We start from the raw sequence: 22,430 nt of genomic DNA, 5'->3' as shown, positions 1-22,430 counted from the left end.
TCAAACTATCATGGCACATTACCTGTGGGGTAGGGGGGTGGTGGGGAGGGGCCCCTGGCGGGTTGATAAAGTTGTTTCCTGATCTTGGTATCATATATCTGATCTCCACACTTTGGATTATATTCCAATACAAATTTGACCCGAAGAGGCTGTCTCTTTGATTGGCAGAGATGGACCAATCGGTCATAAGTTGGGATGTGTAATATCCACTTCTCCGGGAACCATAAAATCTTCTGGAAAACCATCCTTGTTTTGCAAGTAAACATGATCATGTTTATCTGCTGGGTGTAAACTGAGCTTCCGCGTACTCTTCTGGCAACGTCTTCTCACCACCGCCCTCCCTGTGAAAGATGCGGCTGTTCCCGGTGCCCCAGGGTGCTGGCTGGAGCAGACTGGAGGTGGCACATGAATGAGCTCCCTGCAAAGGAATCGGAGCCTGATCTCAGGAACTGTTCTTCCCGCCTATGGCAATTATCTTAAAAAAATTTTCTGTAGGATCCTTGATTTGTCTTACCAATTCTACATCAGTGTTTGTTTTTAAATCAAAGTTCATTTTTTAAAAAATACAGGCTCAGGAAACATTAGGATTCAATATCCACTTCGTCTTCAAATACTACAACTGCATAAGCTGATGAAAGCAGACCTTTTTTCCCCTTGGAATCTTTGAATTATGAGAAAATAAAATCACTGCTCTGTATTTTCAGCTAAAAACGAGAAGGGATGGGGGAGGGGAGGAAATGTAGGTCTGCATCCAAAAGACAGAAGAAGGAAACTGTCCAGGGAGATGGCTACTGTCCTTACTATGGCTACACGAACTCAGTTCTGATCGGACCCTAGTTACGAGAGAAGTTAAATGTTCTATTAGAAGCAAATTCCGCTGGAGATTTGGAGCATAGAGGGGATGATATCCACAAGATAAATGAGAGGTTACAATTAACATCTTTAATGTGTGTCCTAAACCAATCCAAACAGAACACTGGCTTTGTATTTGCTTTGGTTTTCTTCCTGCTAGTAAATGTCTCATCCCTGGGCTAAAGTAAATCCATCACCTTTTGCTACCATGCTTTTCCTCCTTCTCCCTGGTTCCTCCGTTCCCCCAAGGGTTGGTGAGCATCTCCCTACAATCGTCAGGTGTGTGACCCTCGGCCACCATCTGCCTCCTGTAGCTCAGGGTTAAGGTGCTTCTTTCCCAGTGCCTGCTGGGGAAAGCCAACTGCTTCGCATGGAGAGCGGATCCTACGGCAGGACGGTAAACACTGACCAGGGGAAGGTATAACAAGGGAGAAACCAGCTGAGGAAAAGCAATCTAGCTGAGCTCAGAGCAGATGTTGGGTGGGAAGGGCCGCTAAAGTAATATCCGCACCGTGGCCATTTTGTAAATGCAGGTGACCAGCTCGAGGTCAGTTGGGACAACTTGGGTTTAGTATTCCTCCACCACCCCACACTGCCCCTTAATGCATCCTCTGTGTTTGAGCAGGCCTGGCACGGGGGTGGCACTGCTGCGGGCTCACCAGGCCTCCCTTTAGTATCTTCTAGGTGTGCACCAGTTACTGGGCGCACAGAGGGGCCCCTTTGTCCTGCGAACACCTACGGAGTTCACCAGGTTCCTGGTTTCTGAAAGGCTTTTCTACCAGAGTAGTTTGGGGGGTGAAGTCTTCCTGAACAGCAGTTCTGAATCCAGACTGTGGAGTCTTTCAAAATCTCACAAAACTCAGCACCGCCAAAGGCATCTTTAAGCCCAGCGCGCAGAATTAAGGAAATTCCAAAGGCTACTTTAGAAGCCAAGGCGGGAGCAGGGCCCCGCGCCCGCGAGGGAGCGAGATGCTGACGAAGGGAAGCATCAGCGGGGAGGGGAAAGGGGGGAAAGCGAGCAGTGCGCGAGCCAGGCCGGCCGAGAGGGGAAGGGGGGAGAGAAACCTGAGCTGGGACCGGGTAGTCCATCTCCCCATCCCTTCCCCTGACCCCTGCGGCCGTCGGTGGCCCCGGCATCGCGCGCGTCCGTGGCCTTGGAGCCGAGGGACGGCGCCCCAGTGGAGCGGCGGCGGGGGTGACGGTGTGACGGGGGTACGGGGGCCGGGGTGCGGGGCTTGGTGGCGCTCCGAGCGACCGCTTGGCCCGCGGCCCGTTGGCTCTGTGCCCAGCCGGCAGGTCCCGCCCCGGCTGGAATGTAGGGAGCGCCCGCCTGCCTGCGCCCCTGTCCAGGCGCGCCCAGTCCTCTAGCGCAGCGGCTCGAGGTGCGCGTCTCCCTCCCGCCCTCTCGCTGCAGCCATGGCCGCCTACTCCGCGCGGCCCACCGTCTTGGCCCTGATCGCTCTGGCGCTGCTCCTGCTGCTGTGCCTGGGCCCAGGTAAGTGGGACGATGGCAGGGCGCCTGGGAGGAAGATCGGGGATGGAGTGAGGGCGGAGGGACCCAACCGGAGCCTGGGCAAGTACCATGGGGTGATAGGGGTCTTGGGTTTTGCACATGCACAAGTGGGAGCGGTGCGCTTGGGCCCTCAGACAGAGTACCAGGGTCAAGGGCAGGGTCTCAGACATGCGTGGTCACCTTGGGAAAGAATGAGGGCCAAGGTCCGAAGGAGGGGCAAGAAGTGTTTTGGACCTAATATAAGGGGCAAAGGGGTAACGGGAGCTATCAGCAGTGGGGGCCCTCCAGGACTGAGGGGAGCCCAAAAGCGTCATTATGGAGAGGTCCTTCCAGGCAATTCCCTACCAAGCATCTCCCAACTGAGTCAAGTTCCAGGTCTGCCAGACTGTGCACAGGCCTCAGATCCCCTATGGGGGAAATGCTTTTAAAGGAGAAATGCTTAACCTTCTGTGCTTCGTGGAGCCCTCAGTGAATCAGTTGAAAATTCCAGGTTCGCACCCTATAAAATGAGCACATTCATATACAACCCCAAAATGAAGTCGTTTGCCGGGGGTGCAGGCATCTGAACCCTGGGAGTCCACAGACCCCACCTGAGGGTTTTGTCCTGACCGGACTACCTTTCCACTTGTAGGACCCTTTATGGTTCACTCGGGGCCTCATGCCTGCATGAGGGCCTTTGAGGCTCACCACTTTGAGAGGCATAGGATGATCCCAGATCCTCTGCTAAGGGTCCTGGGGCAGGAAGGCATGGAACGCTTGCCCAGGACCAGGAGACTGGTGCTCTTCCCCCTACAAAGTAGCTGCCTAATGACACCGTGATTGCTTTGCTTCCCTGCTTTGCTTATTCAAAACAGGTAATGGAAAAGCCAACTCCTGGTGGAAGGGAGGGAGGAAGCCTGCCCTAGGAGCCTGAGGCCAAAGCCCCAGGCCTCCAGAACAGCAGGGGACCTGTTCCAGTGGGGAGAATTGCTCTTCTAAGTTACAACCACAGGGGAGGCTAATCAGTTACATGATTGCTCTACCCCCTCCTACTTTGTTCCTCCCATTTTCAGAAGCACATCGGAATTAAAGGAGCGAGCACCTGCTATAAGCCACTCCTTTTCAGATATGTGTTTTATTTCATTTGTGCCAAGAACGCGATGAAAGGTGTCAGCTAAAATATTATCATCATTGAGCTGGAATGTGAAAGTTCTTATGACATAACATGAAAATCTTTATACATCCAGTCCCACAGGTGGCTGTATGACATCAAAAACATTTAATGGAGAAAATGATCATTGCTCCTTCTTGAAGAGTTTTATTAAATAGTCAGCGCCTTCAAAGGGGGCGTCCTGCAATTCTGTATCTGCTGGGAGAGCTAATGTCAGGTTTAATAAATTCAGGAGTGCCTATTATCAGCCTAGAAGTAGTGACTGATGATATTGGGGTAAAAAACATCCATACTATAGGAAAAAATTCACAGCTATTCAGTTGTTCATTTTTTTCTTCAAACAAATTTAGTGTGGTGTCCAATCACATGTATTAGTATTTATTTATACTTCAGTGTCTAGTAATTGGCACAGTGGCAACATCAATAATTCATCATTTAGGATTTTTCTGTGTCTTTCCGTTGTAGAGATGAGATCTGGTGAGGCTTTCATTTCCAGAACAGTAGTGACACATTTGCTGCTAGAAATTGCAACGAGATCGCAAATGCCTGAATTCAATGTCTGTTTCAACATCAGGCGGCATTTCATTCATTTATTGTTAAGAAGGCAAACAGATGGAGGGGCGATACTTAATTCTGTGTGTGCCACACTGTTGTTAGAGATGGACCAATGTTAAGATATTAATGAATGCTAATATTTGTGCCAAGGAATGTATCTGTCTGCTTTGGCAAATGTGTTCATAGATTTCTTTATTGACTCTTAAGATCTGATGGGAAGCACAGCCTTTAAGTGTAGTCCCACCCTAATTAAATAATCCCCTCTACAGGAGTCCCATCAAGTGCCCATCTCTGCTTATTTACTCTTGATGGGGAACCTCGTGGGGTGACTCACCCCATCTTTGGAGTGGCTGCCCAGGTGTTGGAAACCTTAGTTTATGCCCTAATCTATGGCCCAGGGGTGTTTCTGGAAACTATTTGTTGACTCATTTTTTCAAATGGTACTCCACTGTACCAGTTAACATAGTTTAGAATGTACGTATTATAAATATCTATAATCAAATCATTTGAAGGCTTGGTAAATTTTTAACAAAGTTTATACATTTTTAGTGAAAGTTGCTAGTAATGCTTTACTGAGAAGTGCGATGTATTTTTATTTCTAATCCCTGTGCCTAATTTTGGGGTTGAGAGGGTTGTTGGTAATAAATGTTTGATGTACGAAAAAATCCCAAATCCCTGGTTCCTAGAAATTCTTCCCAACCATGTTTCCCGGCGGGCGTACCTCCTCTAAAGGCAGCTGGGTGGCGCTCAAGTTCAGATGCCCACAGAGGGCTCCTAAGTGAGATGGCTCTCAATGGACCATGCGGTGTGCTGAGTGACTCCCGCCCAGAGGTATTCAAATTCAAGCTTTGTAAACACTGGGTGTTTGTGCAGGTAAAGCTCAGCTGCGGGCCGCCCATTTGTGACCTTTGGTCCCAAGTGTGCTTTTTTCCCCCCAATTACATAGCAAATTCTTTAAGCAGGGGGTGGTTTTTAATCTTACCCGGGTCCCAGACACTTTTGAAAGGCTGGCTAAAACTATGGCTGCTATTCCCAGAAAACTGCACCTTTGCAGATGCAAGCACAGGCCTTAGCGTCTGTCCAGGGATGGGGAGGTGAAGGACCTGCCTGAAAAGGTGGACAGCACCCCCTCCAACCTGGGGCCTGACCAGCTCCTTACACCGGAGCACACTCGGCTCGTTACTTCTGAGGCCGCACTTTTCTCCCAGGGGCTATGGATACCCCTTCAGGGGAGAGCCTTGTACCTACATAAAGCGCTGAAGGATCAGACGTGTCTACAGGTCCTCCTCACACCTGCGCACCAGGAAGAGGAGGGTATCCTACCAGGCCAGGCATGTTATTTTCTATTCAAATGTTTAGCTGCTTAGAAATACTTTCAGAACTGAATAAAAATCACAGCAAATGGTACTTCTCGGTGTCTGCCCACCTCTGTCTTCACATGGCGACCTTCTCTGTACCCTCTCCCTCTCCTCCAAAGTTCCCAACCATCGGATTCAAAACCCACCTAATGCTAAGTGAAATAAGTCAAACAGAGAAAGACAATTATCATATGACTTCTCTCATTTATGGAACATGAGAACTAGGAAGATCGGTAGGAGAAGAAAGGGATAAAGAAGGGGGGTGATCAGAAGGGGGAGTGAAGCATGAGAGACTATGGACTCTGAGAAACAAACTGAGGGCCTCAGAGGGGAGGGGGGTGGGGAAATGGGATAGACTGGTGATGGGTAGTAAGGAGGGCACGTATTGCATGGTGCACTGGGCGTTATACGCAAGTGATGAATCATCGAACTTTACATCAAAAACCAGGGATGTCCTGTATGGTGACTAACATAATATAATAAAAAATCATTAAAAAAAAATCCACCTTAGAGCCAGGTGATATCATCTCCCTCATAGTTAACTGAGATCCTTGATTACATCTGCAAATGCCCTCTTGCCAAACAAGGTCACATTCAGAGGTTTTGGCTGGATATGAATTTGGGGGGAACACTTCCACTTACTATGCCATAAAAAGGGAAAGTCTGCAGGAAGGTACGCATGCCGGGTGGCCCGGCCTCATAATAAGACATAAGGGGCTGGAAAGACAATGTCGTTTCTCCTAGGGAGTATCTCAAATCGTAATGCCCCTGCTCAGCCACCATCATTGTCCTCGGTCTGGTCATGAGCAGCCTGGTTTGCTTTTCCTGCATGACAGGGAACGCGGCCATCGGCGAAACGCTGACTCTGGTAACTCAGGTTACCAGACAGAGATGCGGGCGGGCGGGGACTTTTTCCAGCTCTGATTCTTGCACCTGAGAAATTAAAGGGTTTGGTGCAACTCTGACACGACTTCTCTGTTCATCCCATTAGGTGGCGTGAGTGGGAATAAACTGAAGCTGCTGCTTCAGAAGCGGGAAGGTAAGGGCACCCCCCACGGAGAAGGGCGGCTTCTTAGCGGGTCGCAGCGAAAGGCGACGTTGGGTGTGCCCACTGGGGTCTGTGTTTGGAACATCGAAGGGTTTACTCCTTGAAAGGTTGGCAGATCTGAAGGGCTTACTCGGTGGCTATGCGTGTGGTATTTCATTAGGTAAATATTATTGCCGGTAAAAATTTGAAGATTATTTCTCTGAAAGCTGTCAGTGTGGACCCCAAATAAAAGAAACAGTGCTACAGTGGGGGCAGGGTGGAACAGAAAAGGCTGGTTTGTTACTAACACCTGTTGTGAAAAAATACTCCTGTGACGAATGTGGTAGCCGGCGGCAGAAACAGAAGTGCTGGGAGCCACGCACTGTGCCTTCCGGGCCCGCCGTAATCGGGTAGACCAGTTGGACCGGTCATGGGTCTTGTGAAGGCCATCTTCCCTTGGAACTGTCATCTTCGCCTGGAAAATGAAGAAGCTGTCTACCTCTTGGAAATTAGGAGTGTGACCACGTTTCTGATGTGAACCGTTGATCCCTTATTCTTCCCTCCCCGCCCCCCACCCAGTTAAGGGGGGATTCTGGCAGGCTCAAGTCTGCTCCCTGACCATGTGGCTCCCTAGTGCTGTTCACATGCTTCTCAGTCAGCCCTCCAGAGATCCCCCAGGTGCTGAGCACGTGGGGCCCCTCAAAGGGGCAGGAGGCTCCTGAGAGCTCGCAGCATCTCTCTCAGCATTTCCAGCTGCTCACCAGGCCCTGGCCAATCCCCGATCTCTGTGCTGGGCAGCCCGCTCCTCCAGGACACCCAGGGCGATGGAAGCTCTTGAAGGGCCAGCCTGTCAGAGGGGAGAGAGAGCAGACCACCAAGATAATCACGAGTCCTGGTGTACATCCTCAGCGCTTACTCGAGCCAAGCCTAGAAACACATATTGAGCACCTACTATGCACAAAAGAGTTGTAACAAGCCCTGAGAGAGACATAGATGAACAGGAAGTGAGGAAACAAATCCATGGCTACTTATTCACGTGACCAGGGATCACACAGCACACTTCACTCCCATCATCCTATGCGGCCTTCATGACAACACCAAGATGGGGACTGCCAGTTGAGTTTTAATAGATGAGGGGCCGAGAGCAGGGGCAGACGCAGTGACACAGCTGCCTCCCCTGAGCCCAGCCTGCACAAGTGGTGCCTTTTAAACAGTTGAGACCACAATGGGAAGATGTTGGGAGAAGCTGAGTGTGAAAGTAAGGGCCAGTACCCGTCAAGACTTGGTTGAATCATTGAAGATCTGTGAGGCCCGCGGAGGGTGGTCCGGTCTGCTCCAGCTCTCCAGGGTGAGAGCTTGCTGCACCGCCGGGCTGGGCCTGGGCTCAGCATCCCAGGTCTTTTTTCTCCGTGGTCTCCTATCCTAAGCAAGCACAGCGCTCTCTGGTTGGCATGTGCAAGGAACATACATTTGCGTGGCCTTAGACATCCAGTTGTTTCCTAAACGCTTAAGGGGTATGCCGCCAGCCCCTGCCTAAGGCCTGGGGTCCAGGCCTGGTGAGTCGCTGCAGAGGATGGGCTAAATCTTATCTCTTCCCTGTGCCTTAGAAGATGGGGGCTAGCCTGTGCCCCTTGATACAGCTGCCCCCAAATGGAGAGCTTACTACCAAGGGGCATGGAGACTGATGACAGGTGGCCGTATTTTATCACATGTGGTGTAAGAATGAAAATCAAAACCATCTGGGGCAGGGTGGGCTTGGGGTGCGGGGTATATACTAGTGATTCATCCCAATAAGAAAAGAAATCATTCTTTGTACTTTGGGGGGGGGGATTGATCATTTCAGCCCCCGCTCCGACCAAGGGTAAAGTGGTGGTGGACGAGAGCAAGGCCAAAGAGTTCTTGAACAGCCCGAAGCGCCAGAAGCGGCAGCTGTGGGACCGTTCTCGGCCGGAGGTCCAGCAGTGGTACCAGCAGTTCCTCTACATGGGTTTCGACGAAGCGGTGGGTATTCCCACCCACTGGCAGCCTGGCTCCTCCCAGGGCGGTGGGGTGGGGACAGAGGCTTGTCTTGAGGAAACAGGGCACAGATAATTAGGCTTCAGAATTCACTCCAAAAAGGATGAGCCCCCATTACAGGCCAAGTCCTCTCCAGGCATTGGATAACATTTCCATCGGGATACAGGGACATCAGCTGGCATTTTTCAACATACCACATGCAAATGGGACTCTCTCCCAACGTGACTGAGAAGCGGGATTCCAGGGAAGCCATTGTCCAAAATGGCTGGCACGTAAATTCATCCCGGAATCCCATGTAATTTATCTGCACAGTTTGCCTGGGTGTCTGTAAAATAACTCACAACCGGGGTGCCTGGGTGGTTCAGTTGGTTGGGCAGCTGGCTACCTTCAGCTCAGAGTCTTGATCCCAGGGTCGTGGGATCGAGCCCCACATCAACCTCTCTGCTCAGTGGGGAGCCTGCTTCTCCCTCTCCCTCTGCCTGCTGCTCTGCCTCCTTGTGCGTGCTCTCTCTCTCTATCAAATAAATAAATAAAATCTTAAAAAAGAAATAACTCACAACCTCCCCAAAACACATTTGCAGCTTTACCCCCCCAAATGTCAGAAACAACAAGATTGATGCAAAGACCCGTGAGGATAATGGGAAGAGATGAGAAGTGACTTTTTAAAGAGAGATGGGTCTTTGCAGATGTGTTCGGGAAAATCTGGCGATGCATTTGCAGAAAGAGATGGTGCCATTCCATTCATGTGTTCAGGCAGGGGGATGAGTGGATGTATTCACTAAGCCAAGGAAAAAGAATGTTTACAATCACAGACTGTAGCTGGGGGCAGAGTTCAAGTCGCAGGGTCTGATGCGTAGAAGCAATTGTACAGAGTGACCAGCAGGGCGGCGCCAGCAGGAGTGCTGTGTTGGAGGCTCGGCTGTGGCCTGGAGAACACTCAGGCTGCCACTCCAGCTGGAAGGGGGACCGGGACAGATGAAGGGCAGCATCTCCAAGCGGGGGCAGCTGGAGAAGTACTTCTCCAAAGGGCCCAAGATGCATTCTGTACATAGGGGATGTATAAGACATCGCAATAGATATAGCACAAAATTAAACTCTTTAGAAGCCTCATTTTTAATGGCTGCATAAAATGCAGTCGTGTAGCTGGATTATAATTTCCTTCCCATTCCCAATCATTGGATATATCAGTTATTCCCTAAGTATCTTTCTGCTACTCAAGTATAATTTTTTTTTCTGTGCAAAAAGCTAAATACGTATACCCAGACTCTGCCAGGCAGGATTCTAAGCACCTGTATGAATTAACTTACGATCACAGCAACCCAAACGACAGGTACTATGATTCACATCTCTGTGTGCCTCTTGCTCCGTAGTTGGCATTGCAGTCTTCCCAGTGCAGTTGCTCAGGCAGAAGGCAGACTCACTTGAGGGTCGTTGGGTGCTGTCGGATTGCACATTCCCGGAAGTCACGTGCGAGAGCACCAATTTTCTGGCATCTTCAGCACCACCTTGAATTCTAACTGAAAATTTTTAAAAAAAAAAGTACTTTGCTTGAACATGAAAATGGTATGTCCTTGTAGTAATTTGCATTTCTTTGATGTAGTCCATGTATTAAGAGTCTAACATGGAGAAATGGCTAAAATAATGACTGGTGACAAAAACCAGAATAAAGGTGAGGATCCATAAGATTATAACTAAATAGTCACAGAAAAGGGCGCCTGGGCGGTTCAGTCGGTTAAGCATCTGCCTTTGGCTCAGGTCATGATCCTGGGGTCCTGGGATCGAGTCCTGCATTGGGCTCCTTGCTCAGTGGGGAGCTGCTTCTCCCTCTGCCTGCCACTCCCCCTGCTTGTGCTCTCCCTCTCTCTCTGATGAATAAATAAAATCTTTAAAAAAAATAAACAGTCACAGAAGAGACTAGAAGGAAATACATCAAAAATGTCAGTTGTGGTTGTCTTTGGCAGTGGAGTTACGATCCCCCTTTTCTCTGTCCCACTCCCACGTATCAATTTGTAAAATGTGAGTCTGCGTTATTTCTGTACTCACAAAACATTTCTTTAATTTATGGAAAACCTTGATGTTTCAAGGTCTGAGTTTTGCCAAAACTTCAAACATGATTATAAAATGCGAAAAACCAAGGAGAAAGATGATTTCACTCTGGGAAAAGCTGCCGTGTTGTGGGGAAAGCAAACATTCTCACATTCATGGCAGAGGCCGAGGGAGGGCTGAGCAGACGCCAGAGCCCCTGGGGCTCGGCGGGCAGAGGAGGGCAGCAGTGGTGCTCACCGGCGTGGCACGGGCTGACCCACTGCTCACCCGAAGGGGGCGGCCACAGAGAACACCATCATGGGTGAGGCCGGGCCTTCCAGCGTCAGGCAGTGCTCAAATACTCATGCTCCCTGGCATTCTTACTAGACGCCTGCAACCTAACCACGGGAAAATTCCATCCAGGCAGTGGGCGGGGCGGGGGGGGGCTGCGAACTTGCTGTACAGCATCCTTAGAGATTAGGATGCAGGGGTGCACTGGCCACACTTTGAGAAAAATTGGACCCAAACTTTTAAATACCCTGCAGTCTCCCTAGGTCATCCTTCTCTCATCCCCGCCTTTTTGGCCTCGCACCAAACCTCTCACCAAGCCGTCAGCATTGACACATGCGAGCGCCCATCTACATTCATCTCGCACCTTCAGTACCCACAGAGAATTAGTCTTTCCTTTAAGAGAGGCATCCATAGCGAAGACCAGTGACCCCAGCTGTAAACCTAAAAGTCCTTCCGTGCTTCTCACTCGCTTCAGTTCTTCCCCTTCCCTTTCATTCCTGCTAACTGCAACTGTCTCTCAGCAACTGCAGGCTTCGGGAAGGCAGGGAGTCCGGCCTACTTGCTTTGGGTGGCCCTTCAGTGGCCGGCACAGGGCTGACAGGCCGGGCCCATGTAGTCAGGGTTTGTGGAACGAGCAAGTGGAGCCGTGCCAGCGCTAGCCAACACCACGGGCATAAAAGAGCCGCCACTGCAAGTTCGCGTGGCTCCGCCATGCCAGGGTGGGGGTGACTGAATTTATCAAGCATCTACTCTGTGCACTGGAGTGGGACAGGCCCAGGGCAGGCCAGGGAGAGAAGGCAATGTCTGTGAGATGTGTGCAGCCTGGGGGTCAGGCCAAGCTACTGCTATCTTTGGGAGATGTCCATTTTATCTCCCAAGAAAGAGAACAATGTTTGAGTGTCGGGTGTATTTAGAACTCACGGCGCAAACGTTTTCAAGGACTTGGACTCCTCTGGGGACAATGGCTTTTTTCAGCGGGCTGTGTTGACCTCTGAGCACAGAATAGTATCACGAAGAGTGATTCTTGGTAAGAGTTGTTAATCACTGAAGAAAAGCCGTCACAGAGAAGAGCCAGAGATAGGATGTAGTCTAGGGGGAGTGTGTGTCCTTAAATCTGTTCTGTTTTTCTCTTTTTCTCCAGAAATTTGAAGATGACATCACTTATTGGCTAAACAGAGGTCGGAATGGGCACGACTACGATTACTACCAGCGACACTATGATGAGGACGCAGCGACTGGTCCCCAGAACCCCAACAACTTAAGGCACGGAGCCAGCGTCAACTACTACGATGACTACTGATCATCACTCCGCGCTCCGTGGCCAGCCACGGAAATGACCCCTTCACTGCCTCGCACCATGTGGCTTCTGCTGGGCTTTCCTTCAGCAGATCTTTTCTACCCCCTTTCTGCAACCAGGAAGGAAAAGTTAAAACAGCATCGATGCCTTTTGATATTCCATGCAAGCACCTAACAATGCATCCCATCAAAAAATAGAAATAAAAGCATTTTGTTGAAAACAAAAGTCTCAGAATTCATTTGCATGGAAAGTAAGCCGGCCACTGTTTTCATTGCCTGGATTTTCTCAAAGTTGAATCCTCCTTGGAGAGGCAGCTCTCTGTCACCGTTACCCTGCCAGGAATCCGCGCCACCGCCCGGGCAGACCATGGGAACGAGCAGGGGTCTTTTGCTTGTTAAAATTCTGCCCCTGCAAAATACAAGATAGGAAACCAGCAAGAGAATCTGGTCAAAAATTATTTAAGGTGACAGAACACGGTTTGGAGTATTCTAATCACTGCACAGGTGTTTGAGAGCTTCTGGGCCCCAGGCCCTGAGCTAGAACTGGGCCTGTTTAATATGACCATGCAGGGAAAGAAGGGTCATAGGGAAAAAGCTAAAGTTTGGGTGAATTCAAGGCCTCCGTTCTCTTAAAAAAATTAAAGCTTCGCCAATGAATTCAAGAAATATTTAAGAATATAATTCACCTAGTATTTAAACAACCTGAGCAGATAAAAGAGAAAAGTGGTGTGGGGGTGGGGGGAGGGAAGGGGAGAAAGATAGGGGGGGCTTGGGAAGTGAGGTGGACTCCTGAGGCATTACTGATGGAGGGAGTCTGGTCACAGCCTGTGTAATGCCCGCAGAGCTGCGGCAGAGGGCGGGGAGCACTCAAAATGGCTCTTACACGTTTGTGGGTCACAGACCCTCTGACAGTCTAATGGAAGCTTTTTGTTCTTTTTCATAAAAATGGTAATTTTGTATACAGTCCCAAAATGATAATTTTGTGTATAGTGGAAACACATCTCCATTCACAAATCATGGGTAAATAATTAAAAAAAAAAAAAGCCAGCTTAGTTGGAAGTACTAGCTTCAGGAGAGTGGTGTTTATGGACACTCATAACATTTGCATATAAAGGTAATTTTGTTTCTTCCTTTGGAGTCCTTGCAACTTCTAAAAATTCTCATAAAACAGTCATACCATAAAATTGACCATTTTTAGGTGTACAGTTCAGTGGCATCGAGTACTTTCACATTATTGTGCAACCATCACCACCACCCATGTCCAGAACTTTTTCATCTGCCCTGAAACTCCGTCCGTCCCCATGAAACATGACCTCCCCATCCCCCTCCCCCAACTTCCCGCAGCCCCCTTTCTACTTTCAGTCTCTGTGAATAGGACTACCTCCGGGACCTCATTTAAGTGGAATCATACAGTGTTTTTTGTGTCTGGCTTATTTCACTCAGCAAAATGTCCTCAAGATTCATCCACGTTATAGCCTGTGTTCGAATCTCCCTCCTATTTAAGGATGAATAATATTGCAATGTACGTTTATACCCCATTTTATTTATCCATTCATCTGTCAATGGACACTTGGGTTGCTTCCCCATTTTGTCTATTGTGCATAATACTATGAACATGGATGTGCACATAGCTCTTCACATCCCTGCTTTCAGTTCTTTTGGGCATATGCCCAGAGTGGAATTATTGGATCATGTGGCAATTGTTTAATTTTTTGAGGAACTGCCATACATGTTTTTCACAGTGGCTGTCCTATTTTACATTCTCACCCTTGAAATGTGTTTCTTTTTCTTGTCTACTATGAGGCTGGCTCAAACCCCAGCACAATTAAAGAGGAGGGAGGGAGGGGTGATGGAGAGGACATCGCAGCTTCAGTCCCAATCTTACCGTGTTTCTCCATATAGTATGTTTGCTGAATGATTTTTGTAGATGTCTTTTATCAAATTAAGGAAATTTATCAAGTTAAGGAAATTGGTTTTCTATTCATCATGCTGGCTTAAAAAATCTGCTAAGATAATTTTTAAATGTCATGTCTGGATGTCAATTTCTATTTCCCTTATCTGTTGAGATGATACAACTTTTCCTTGTTAATCTGTTAATTAATGTGAGTTCTATTAATAAAATTCTAATATTAATGAATTGAATCCCTGGAGTGAAACCTACCTCGATCGTGATTTCTTTTCATTTATTGTTGGATCTAGTTGGATATGTGTTCTCAATTCTTACATACATGTTCAGTGTTTTTTTTCTGCTTGTTTTTGTCAGTTTAGATATCAAGGTTATTCGGGCCTCTTAAATTGACTTGTTTTCTTTTCTATTCTCTGTAGGAATGGAATGATCTGTTTCCTGAATGTTTGGTAGCATTCAGATAAGGCCAATTGAATGCGGTATTTTCTTTCTGGTAAAATTGTTTCCTATCGATTGCATTTCTTTTACAGGTAGAGGATTATTCTGACTTTGTGTTTCTCCTTGGATCTGTTTTGCTAAATTCAGTCTTTCTAGGTGGGCATCCATTACATCAAAGTTTTAAAGTATTGAGAGTTGTTCTTAGTATCCTCTTACTGCTTTTCTCTGTAGCATCTGTAGTTTTATTTTTTTTTCATTCCGTTCCACTTGTGCCTTTTTAAAAAATGAATCATCTTTTCAAACGTGAAGACTTTGCTTTGTTGATCTGTTCTTTTGTATGTTTCTCTATTTCGTGAATTTATTTTCTCTTAATTTCCTTCCTTCTGTGTCTGTGGGTCTTTGATTTATATTAGATCTTAGCTCTATTTTGAGCCTTACTTTTTTTTGAAGGCATTTAATATTGTTTCCTTCCAAGAACTGTATCCCATGAGTTTGATGTGAAAATTTAAGATGATGAAATCATCTAATTTCAATTATATTTTCTCCTCTGACCCTTAAGTTGATTACAAGTGTTATTAAATTTCCAAGTGAATGGATTTTTCTAATTATTGTGTTGGCTTTGTTTTCTAACTTAATTGCACTGTGGTAAAAACATTTTTTTTTAAATAATTAAAAAAAAACCAACTATAGTCAGACCCTGGTCCTTTGAACTATACTGAGGTCAGCTTTACTGGCCAGTGCATCAGCCCCAGCAAGTGTTCCGTGTGTGTTTGAAAGGGCTGTGTCTTTTCCAGACATCAGATGCAGTCATGTCTGTTAGTAAGTTCAAGCTTGATTTTTCTATTTTCTTACTGTTTTTTTTTGTCTGTTTGACCTACTAATGACTGCCAAATGTGTTAAAATCTACTATGATGATGGATTTGACAAGTTTTTCCTTGAATTCTGTCAGTCTGGCTTCATACGAGGCAAATTTACATGGTATACACAAATTTAGAATCAATGCCTCTTCCTGGTGAATGGAATCATTAATCATTATGTAGCAAATTTCTTATTTCTAATAATGTGTTTTGCCTGAATTCTCCTTTGGTATTAATATAACTATATTTGCCTCCTTTTGGTTACTAAGTGCCTGGTATATCTTTTCCATAGTTTGGTCTTTTTTTCTATGTGCTTTATGTGTGTCTTTTGTAAAGAGTAGATAGCTGAAATATATTTTGTTTTTAAAATATGGTGTAACTATTAAGGCCTTACTGGGAGAACTTAGTCCACTCACACTTACCGTAATTAACAGTCTCATTTTATTTCTAACATCACATTTTGAACTTTTTAAAAAAGATTTTGTTTGTTTGTTTGTTTGTTTGTTTGTTTGTTTCTAGCACAGCCGGGGGAGGAGCAGATTGAGAGAGAGAGGGAGAGAATCTCCCTCAGACTCCATGCTGAGCGCAGAGCCTGATGCAGGGCTCCACCTCACGACCCTGAGATCCTGACTCAAGCCAAAATCAAGAGAGAGGCTTCACTGACTGAACCACCCAGGTGCCCCATATTTTGAACTTTTGACTCATTCCATTTCACCTGTTCCTGTCCCTGTTCTTCTTATCTTGCCTTCCTTTGGACTGCCTTGTTTTCCTTGGTTTCTTTTTTTCCCGTTATTTCTTTTGAAGGTATACATTGAGTCTATTAGTGTGTGCTCTTTTTAATGCCTGTTTAACAACATGACAGGCACTCGGTGGCCGTGGTCTTCTGGACAATAAATGGACCTTGCCAAACCTTACTCTCAGTCTCCTCTCCCAACTTCTAGGTGGTTGTATCTTGGCATTTTAAATCTAGCCTGCTTTATTTTCCCCATAGATTATCTTTGTTTCGTGTATAGTCATTAGTTTGTTTAGATTGCCACGTAGTTACCTTGGTTCACTATTTCTCCGTGCCGCTCAGACCAGACACCTGCAGTCATTTTCCTTCGATTGGAATGATATCCTTCAGAATCCACTTAGTGAGGGTCACTTGGTGGTAAACTCTCAAGTTTGACCCTTGCCCTTGTTTCACTTGGTACAGAATTTTTGGTTATTCAGCACGTTGAGGATATGATTCTGTCTCACGGTCTCCACCGTTGACATGAAGAACTTTGCTATTCATCCATCACTTCTCTGTGCGTGACACTGTCCCTCCAACTGTCTTTTATAACCGACATACCTCCTATCTCCTACAGCTAGGTCTATATGTATTGATATTGCTTGGGGTTTGTTGGGCTTCCTAATCTGAGGGTCAGTGTCTTTCAACAAATTTGGAAAATCTTCCGCGTTACTTCTTTGAGTGTTGTTTCCTCCATACTCTATTATCTCTTCCCAAAATGTTATTCAAGTATATTAGCTTCAGTTATATTTTTCCTTTCTTCTTCAAATATATGTCTCCTGTTACCTACTCAGATTTTCAATTTTCTCTCTTATTTCTTTAAATATATTAGACTTCTTTTTTTATTGTTTTTTTTTCCAATATCTGAAGAAGTCTTTGTGGATCTGTTACCCTCTGTCTTCCATTCATTGTTTTTCACTCATAATGTCTTCTCCTTGATTCCGTGTAATGTCTTAATTCCTGTTCTTTTTCTTTAGAGCTTCATTCGATCGAGAAATATTTGATGCCTGATTTAAGCTGAATTCTTCCAGATGTCACTTGCATCTCCCTTTATCAGTGCTCTTGGGTGCAGGGCCAGGGGGAGGGGGAGTCTTACCAAACCGGGACCACTGTAGATTAAATTCTCCACTTGTGGATTTATAGACCCCATATGGACACCTTGCAGTTAAGATTCTCCTGGGTGCTCTCTCCACACCCGCTCATCCATCCCTACCCAGCTGTTTGAAAGAAAGCATCCTCATTGCCCCCTTCAGTGTGATGGGCTTATTTATTTATCCATCTAGGTGGATTCCTTACTTTTGTATCATTTAAGAGATACATCTAGAACAACTTTTTAAAAAAATTATATTCAGCATTTTATTTGCCCTCATTGAAGATTTACTCGGGTTATCTAATCTGACATACTACTATTTGGTCATTTATTTCAAATCAGACATTCTTCACCTTTTTTGTGTGTCTAGGAATCTCTCTGAAGCATAATGCTTTTTAATATATGAAATATATAGGATTACAAATGAAACCAATTATACTGAAAAAGTCACCAACATATTAAAAGACACATTTGTGATATAGTAATAAATGTGCTATAAGTAACAAGATCTGGTGACAGGTAGACAATTACAGTAATTTCCAAGTAGTGAAAGTATTTCGAGATATTCATAAAAAGTATATTGTGATTTGTATGCATGACAAAATCCCAGGCATATCTGATTTGTATGTATGACAAAATCCCAGGTAAGAGCTAAGACTATTGCGGTTTGTTGCCTGTATTTATAATTAAAGAAAAGTCTAGATTTGAGTTAGGGGGTAGTAAAAACAAATAACATAAGATTTTCCCCCATTCAAGTTCATGAAACTCTTTATTAAAAGGGATTTCCAGTCCAATTCCTATAGCATATCCAGAGTGAAAGTTCCCAATTGTTTTTATGTTAAAGGTGAAAACACATGATGAGTCCTACAAGTTCTGGGCCCTGCCTCTTCCTTTAGCTTCCTCTTGTCCTCACTCCCTCTTGCTCTGTGATTCAGCCACTTCAGCCATTCAATCCCTTCAGCATGCCATCTACTCTCTCCTTCTGGAAGTTTCTCTCTCCTTCTTCTGCCTGGTTAATTCCCAGACTTCCTTCAGTGTTCAGTGTTGTCATTCCCCCTCCCCAGTTCTTCCAGGCCAGCTTCCCCGCACAGGCTCTGATACAGTGCTGTGATGCAGCACTTCCCTAGAGAAAATCATCACCTGGACCATTATCTGACAAACCTCTTTCTCTCCTGGATTGTAAACTCCAGGACAGACAGCATGACCATCTCTTCACCACTGAATCCCCAGAACCTAGCACAGAGCCCATCAGAGTAAGTGCTCTTCAGTCTGGGTTGGATGGAGCCTGACTGCTTTTGGGAAGGGAAACGTTGATCTAGTCTCATTTTTGAGGAAAATAGCCAGAAGAGTTGGATGACAGACACTTCCTAAGATACAAAGTGAGTTAGGAACGGTACAGGAACTATAAGCCAGTATTGGGGATCCTTCCCATACCAGATGATCTCTCTCCTTCCTCCCCAGGACAAGTACCACATACCTTAGCTTGTTTTTTTCCCCACCCCTATGGCAGTGTCCACCTCCTCCCTCCAAAGTGTGCCTCAATGGGCCTAGAATTTTCTGAACCTGTACTCAGACTGGAAACCATCAACTTCTCCTCACCTCACCACTGCACTGATAGCCTTCTGACCAGAAGCTCACGTGACCAAGGGTGAGCACTTGAGGCCAGGCTGGGTGGGAAGCTTTCCCAAGCTTGATCAGAGGCCCTTGGCCAAGTGCCTTCCACGTCATCCCATCTAATTCTCTGAGTGTCCCTTTTTAAATCAAGAAATACTGTTTTTTTTTTTTTATGGATCAGAATTACTCTCCAGAACTTTATAAACCAACTACTTTCCTATAAAGCTTCAACAAAGGGCAAAAAATGTCATTGTAACAAGATGAAAAGAATGGAAATGGAAGGACAGCATGTGCCTAGACATTGCTCTCCCCCTCTTCCTCTACCGCATCCTTTTAAAGACTGAGTAGACAGCATCTGCGGGAACATGACTAGGAATCCATGCTGGGGATGGGATGCCTGGAGTACCAGACTGCTCGTTTTCAAACATCTGAAGGGCTGTTCAGAGAAAAAAGTCTTTGTCTTGTTCTTGGAGAGCCCCGAGGGCAGAATCAGAACTCAATTTTAGCTCAAACTTCCAAACATAGAATGGGTTGCTTCACAAAGTTAAGTGTTTCCAGCAGGGTGAGTGAACATTTTGTGAAGACTGTTGAAAATTCTGCATTTGAAGATCAAAGTTTCTTCAAGTTTGAGATCATGGGATACCCAGTGGTGATTCTTGTACAACAGCGACTCACTTCTCCATCCCCGCTGAGCCCTTGTGAAGAGATCTAGGACCTGATTCCTCTGACTAAACTTTTTTCTCTCATAAAACTAGGAGTGTATATACATAAGGATCATAGGCAAGACTAGATAATGGTAGAAACGTTAGAGCCAAAAGAAATACACCCCATTCAGGCTACGGACCGCTAAATAAATGTTCAAGGAAGTCTTGTCACTACTTTTCTGGTAGTTTGGGATCTGCCCTGCTTCTGCATCATATTGTAGCAACCAGAGGAAAAAAGGGAAATATATTCAGGAAATCTGGATTTATAACAGCTGTGTCTTTTCCTTGAAAGTTCATTTCTTTTCTTGCAAATAAATACTTAGTCCACCTAACATAAAACAGCCCGGGGAGAGGGCAGAGAAAAACACCCAGAGGTGCCACTGCTGTGACCATCAGCATTAAACAGAGGCCGAGAAGCAGCGGAAGAGGCAGCTCTAGTAGTTCTGAACAAAATGTGTGGAGTAGACTCTTATAACGGATGTGTGGGTGCGTTGGATGTAATTCATGGCTAGTTTTCTGTTGTTGTTTTTAATTGAGCTCTGTCATCCTATTTTCTGATTTCCAGTTCCTTTTCCCTTTCTGCTGAGAAATGGATTTTGTGAAAATAAACCAGGAAATGGTGAAATAGAACATGGTAAATAAGCATCCAGTATCAAAGAAGCCCAAATGCTGATAGGAACGCTGACGGAGGGTCCTTATTGCGCTGACAACAGATGAATTTCACCTCCTGCCATTTGATCTGTGAAACTAGGAATGACAATTTTGATTAATTGTCCATCCATGACCTTTCCAGCTGGCCAGCTGACTCAGACAGGGTTCTGTTGTGGGAAGAATAAACACAATTATCATCATTTCCTCTTCACATCTGTGTATCACGGCAACCCCACGGTCACATTTAAAGTAGGAAAATCAGGTGTTATCACCTTCACCTACGTCTTTTTTGTGTATCTTCAACAAGTTTTATTTCATTAATACTTGGTTAATGAAATTCCATTTTTAGATCCTGATTCTTATTTAATCCTTCACAATGCCTACTAAATTTTCCTTGATTTTAAAGTGATCTTTCAAATTCAAGTTTTGTCAGGAAGACAACACACAGCATCAAGCACAACCATGATATAACTGGAATACTTCACATGATTGGATTTCAGCATCGTGTGATCATGTGATTCCCCCCCCCTTCCATTTATGGCGGAATATATTGATCAGGGTTTTCAAATACAGTATCAGCCTTGTATCCCTGAATAAGTTCCACTGGTCATGGTACATAGTTCTTTTTATGCTGTTGTTGAATTCAATTTACTAACTTCTTATTTAAAATTTTTGCACCTAAAAATTAAGTAAAATAAAAAATTTGCACCTATATTTATGAGGGATATTGTTCTGTAGTTCTTTTATTGTACTCATTGCCTGGTTCTGATGTCAGAGTAATACTGCTTTATCAAATAAATTGGGAAGTGTTCTTCCTCTTTTAGTTTCTGGAAGAGATTGTGTAGAAATGATGTGAATTCTTCTTTAAATATTTGGTAGAATTCTCCAGTGAACCCTTCTGGGTCTGGAGGTTTTTCAGGAGGCCTGCAATACCTACTATTCACTTATATTCTCTTGATGTCTCCAAATTGGTGTCATTGGCCACTTACGTTTAATGTAATTATCATGTTAAGGCTTGAATCTGCCTTTTTGCTTTTTGTTTTCTGCTTGTTGTGTTTTTGTTTCCTTTCCCCACCTTCCTATGGGTCACTCTGCCCCCCTTTTATTTTTACAATTCTATTGGCTCATTGGGGTATGTCTCTGTATAGGTCTCTCAGTGGTCACTCTAGATATTACATTATATATACATGTGACTTCTCAAAATCTTCTGAGGTCAACTTTTACGAGTTTGAGTGTAACATGGAAACTTCTTACCCTCCAGCATTTATATACAGTTGCCTTATTTCCTTTAAATTAATTGAAAACCACAAGAGTGTTTTCATTTTTGCTTCGACCATCCAACATAATTTTAAAAACTTAAGAGAAAGAAAACCTATTACATTTACCCATATTTTTGCTCTTTCCACGTTCTTTCTTCCTTCTTGATATCCCAAGGTTCCATCTTTTATCATTTCCCTTTTGTTTAAATAATTTTACTTTAGTCATGCTTTTAGGATGGGACTGCTGTGAAAACTTCTCATACTTTTCCTTCATCTGAGAGGAAGGAAGGCTTTCCCCTCCATTTCTGAAGGATATTTTCACTGGATATAGAATTCTGGATTGACAGTTCTTTTCTTCCAGCACCTGCAAAATGTGCCACTTATTTGTGGACTCCATGATTTCTGATGAGAAACTCATGGCCATCCTAATTGTTTTGCCCCAAGAGGCAATGTGTCATTTCCCTTTGACTGTCTTTGAAACTGTTTTCCTTTGGCTTTAGTTTTCAGTTTTACTATTATGCATCTTGGCATGGATTTCTTTGGGGTTATCTTATCGGGGGTTCACTTTGCATTTTGAATCTGTTGGTTTATGTTGCTTTGACAACTTTAGGAAATTGTCCATTCTTTTTCTTCGAATTTTTTTTTTTTCAGTTCCACCTCCCCCTCTCGAGCTCTCCTGGGACTCCAATGACTTGACTTTTTTCATTATAGTCCCACACATCTTTTTTTCAGTCTACTTGTTCAGACAGGGTAATTTCTACTGTTTCATCTTCAAGTTCATGGAGTCTGCCCTTTGCCCTTTCCACTCTGCTGTTGAATTCACCCACAGAGCTTTTTTTTTTTTTTTTTTTTTTCACATCTAAAAATTCCATTTAATTCTTTATACCTCCTCTTTGCTGAGATCTATTTTTCATGCTTCAAGCACATTTATGATTGCTCACTGAAGTATTTTTTATGATGTCTGCTTCAAAATATTTGTCAGGTGGGGATGAGAAAGGTATAGTATCAGTAATTGAAGTAGTGTCTACTGAATGGTGACCGACGGTAGCCACACTT

General features: G+C 45.0%; 1 protein-coding gene across 1 annotated transcript; it reads left to right on the top strand.

Annotated features, from left to right (window-relative positions):
- Window positions 1-2,134: 2,134 nt before the first annotated feature.
- ECRG4 (ECRG4 augurin precursor) lies at window positions 2,135-12,306 on the top strand. Its single transcript, XM_045771737.2, has 4 exons — window positions 2,135-2,347; window positions 6,420-6,467; window positions 8,299-8,456; window positions 11,929-12,306. The coding sequence occupies exons 1-4, from the start codon at window positions 2,269-2,271 to the stop codon at window positions 12,085-12,087; spliced, it is 444 nt and encodes a 147-aa protein (XP_045627693.1). The 5' UTR covers window positions 2,135-2,268; the 3' UTR covers window positions 12,088-12,306.
- The last annotated feature ends 10,124 nt before the right edge of the window (window positions 12,307-22,430 follow it).

Source organism: Ursus americanus, chromosome 7, assembly GCF_024610735.1.
Source record: "Ursus americanus isolate L20-20 chromosome 7, mUrsAme1.1.p, whole genome shotgun sequence".
Taxonomy (NCBI): Eukaryota; Metazoa; Chordata; class Mammalia; order Carnivora; family Ursidae; genus Ursus; species Ursus americanus.
Note: the sequence above shows the minus strand (reverse complement) of the source record. Positions and strands in the feature narration are given on the sequence as shown.

Excerpts from the sequence above, each read along its gene's own strand:
- ECRG4 (XM_045771737.2), top strand. The coding sequence starts at position 2,269 with ATGGCCGCCTACTCCGCGCGGCCCACCGTCTTGGCCCTGATCGCTCTG. Across the intron at positions 2,348-6,419 it reads GCTGCTGTGCCTGGGCCCAG|GTGGCGTGAGTGGGAATAAA; the intron begins GTAAGTGGGACG and ends TCATCCCATTAG. Across the intron at positions 8,457-11,928 it reads ACATGGGTTTCGACGAAGCG|AAATTTGAAGATGACATCAC; the intron begins GTGGGTATTCCC and ends CTTTTTCTCCAG.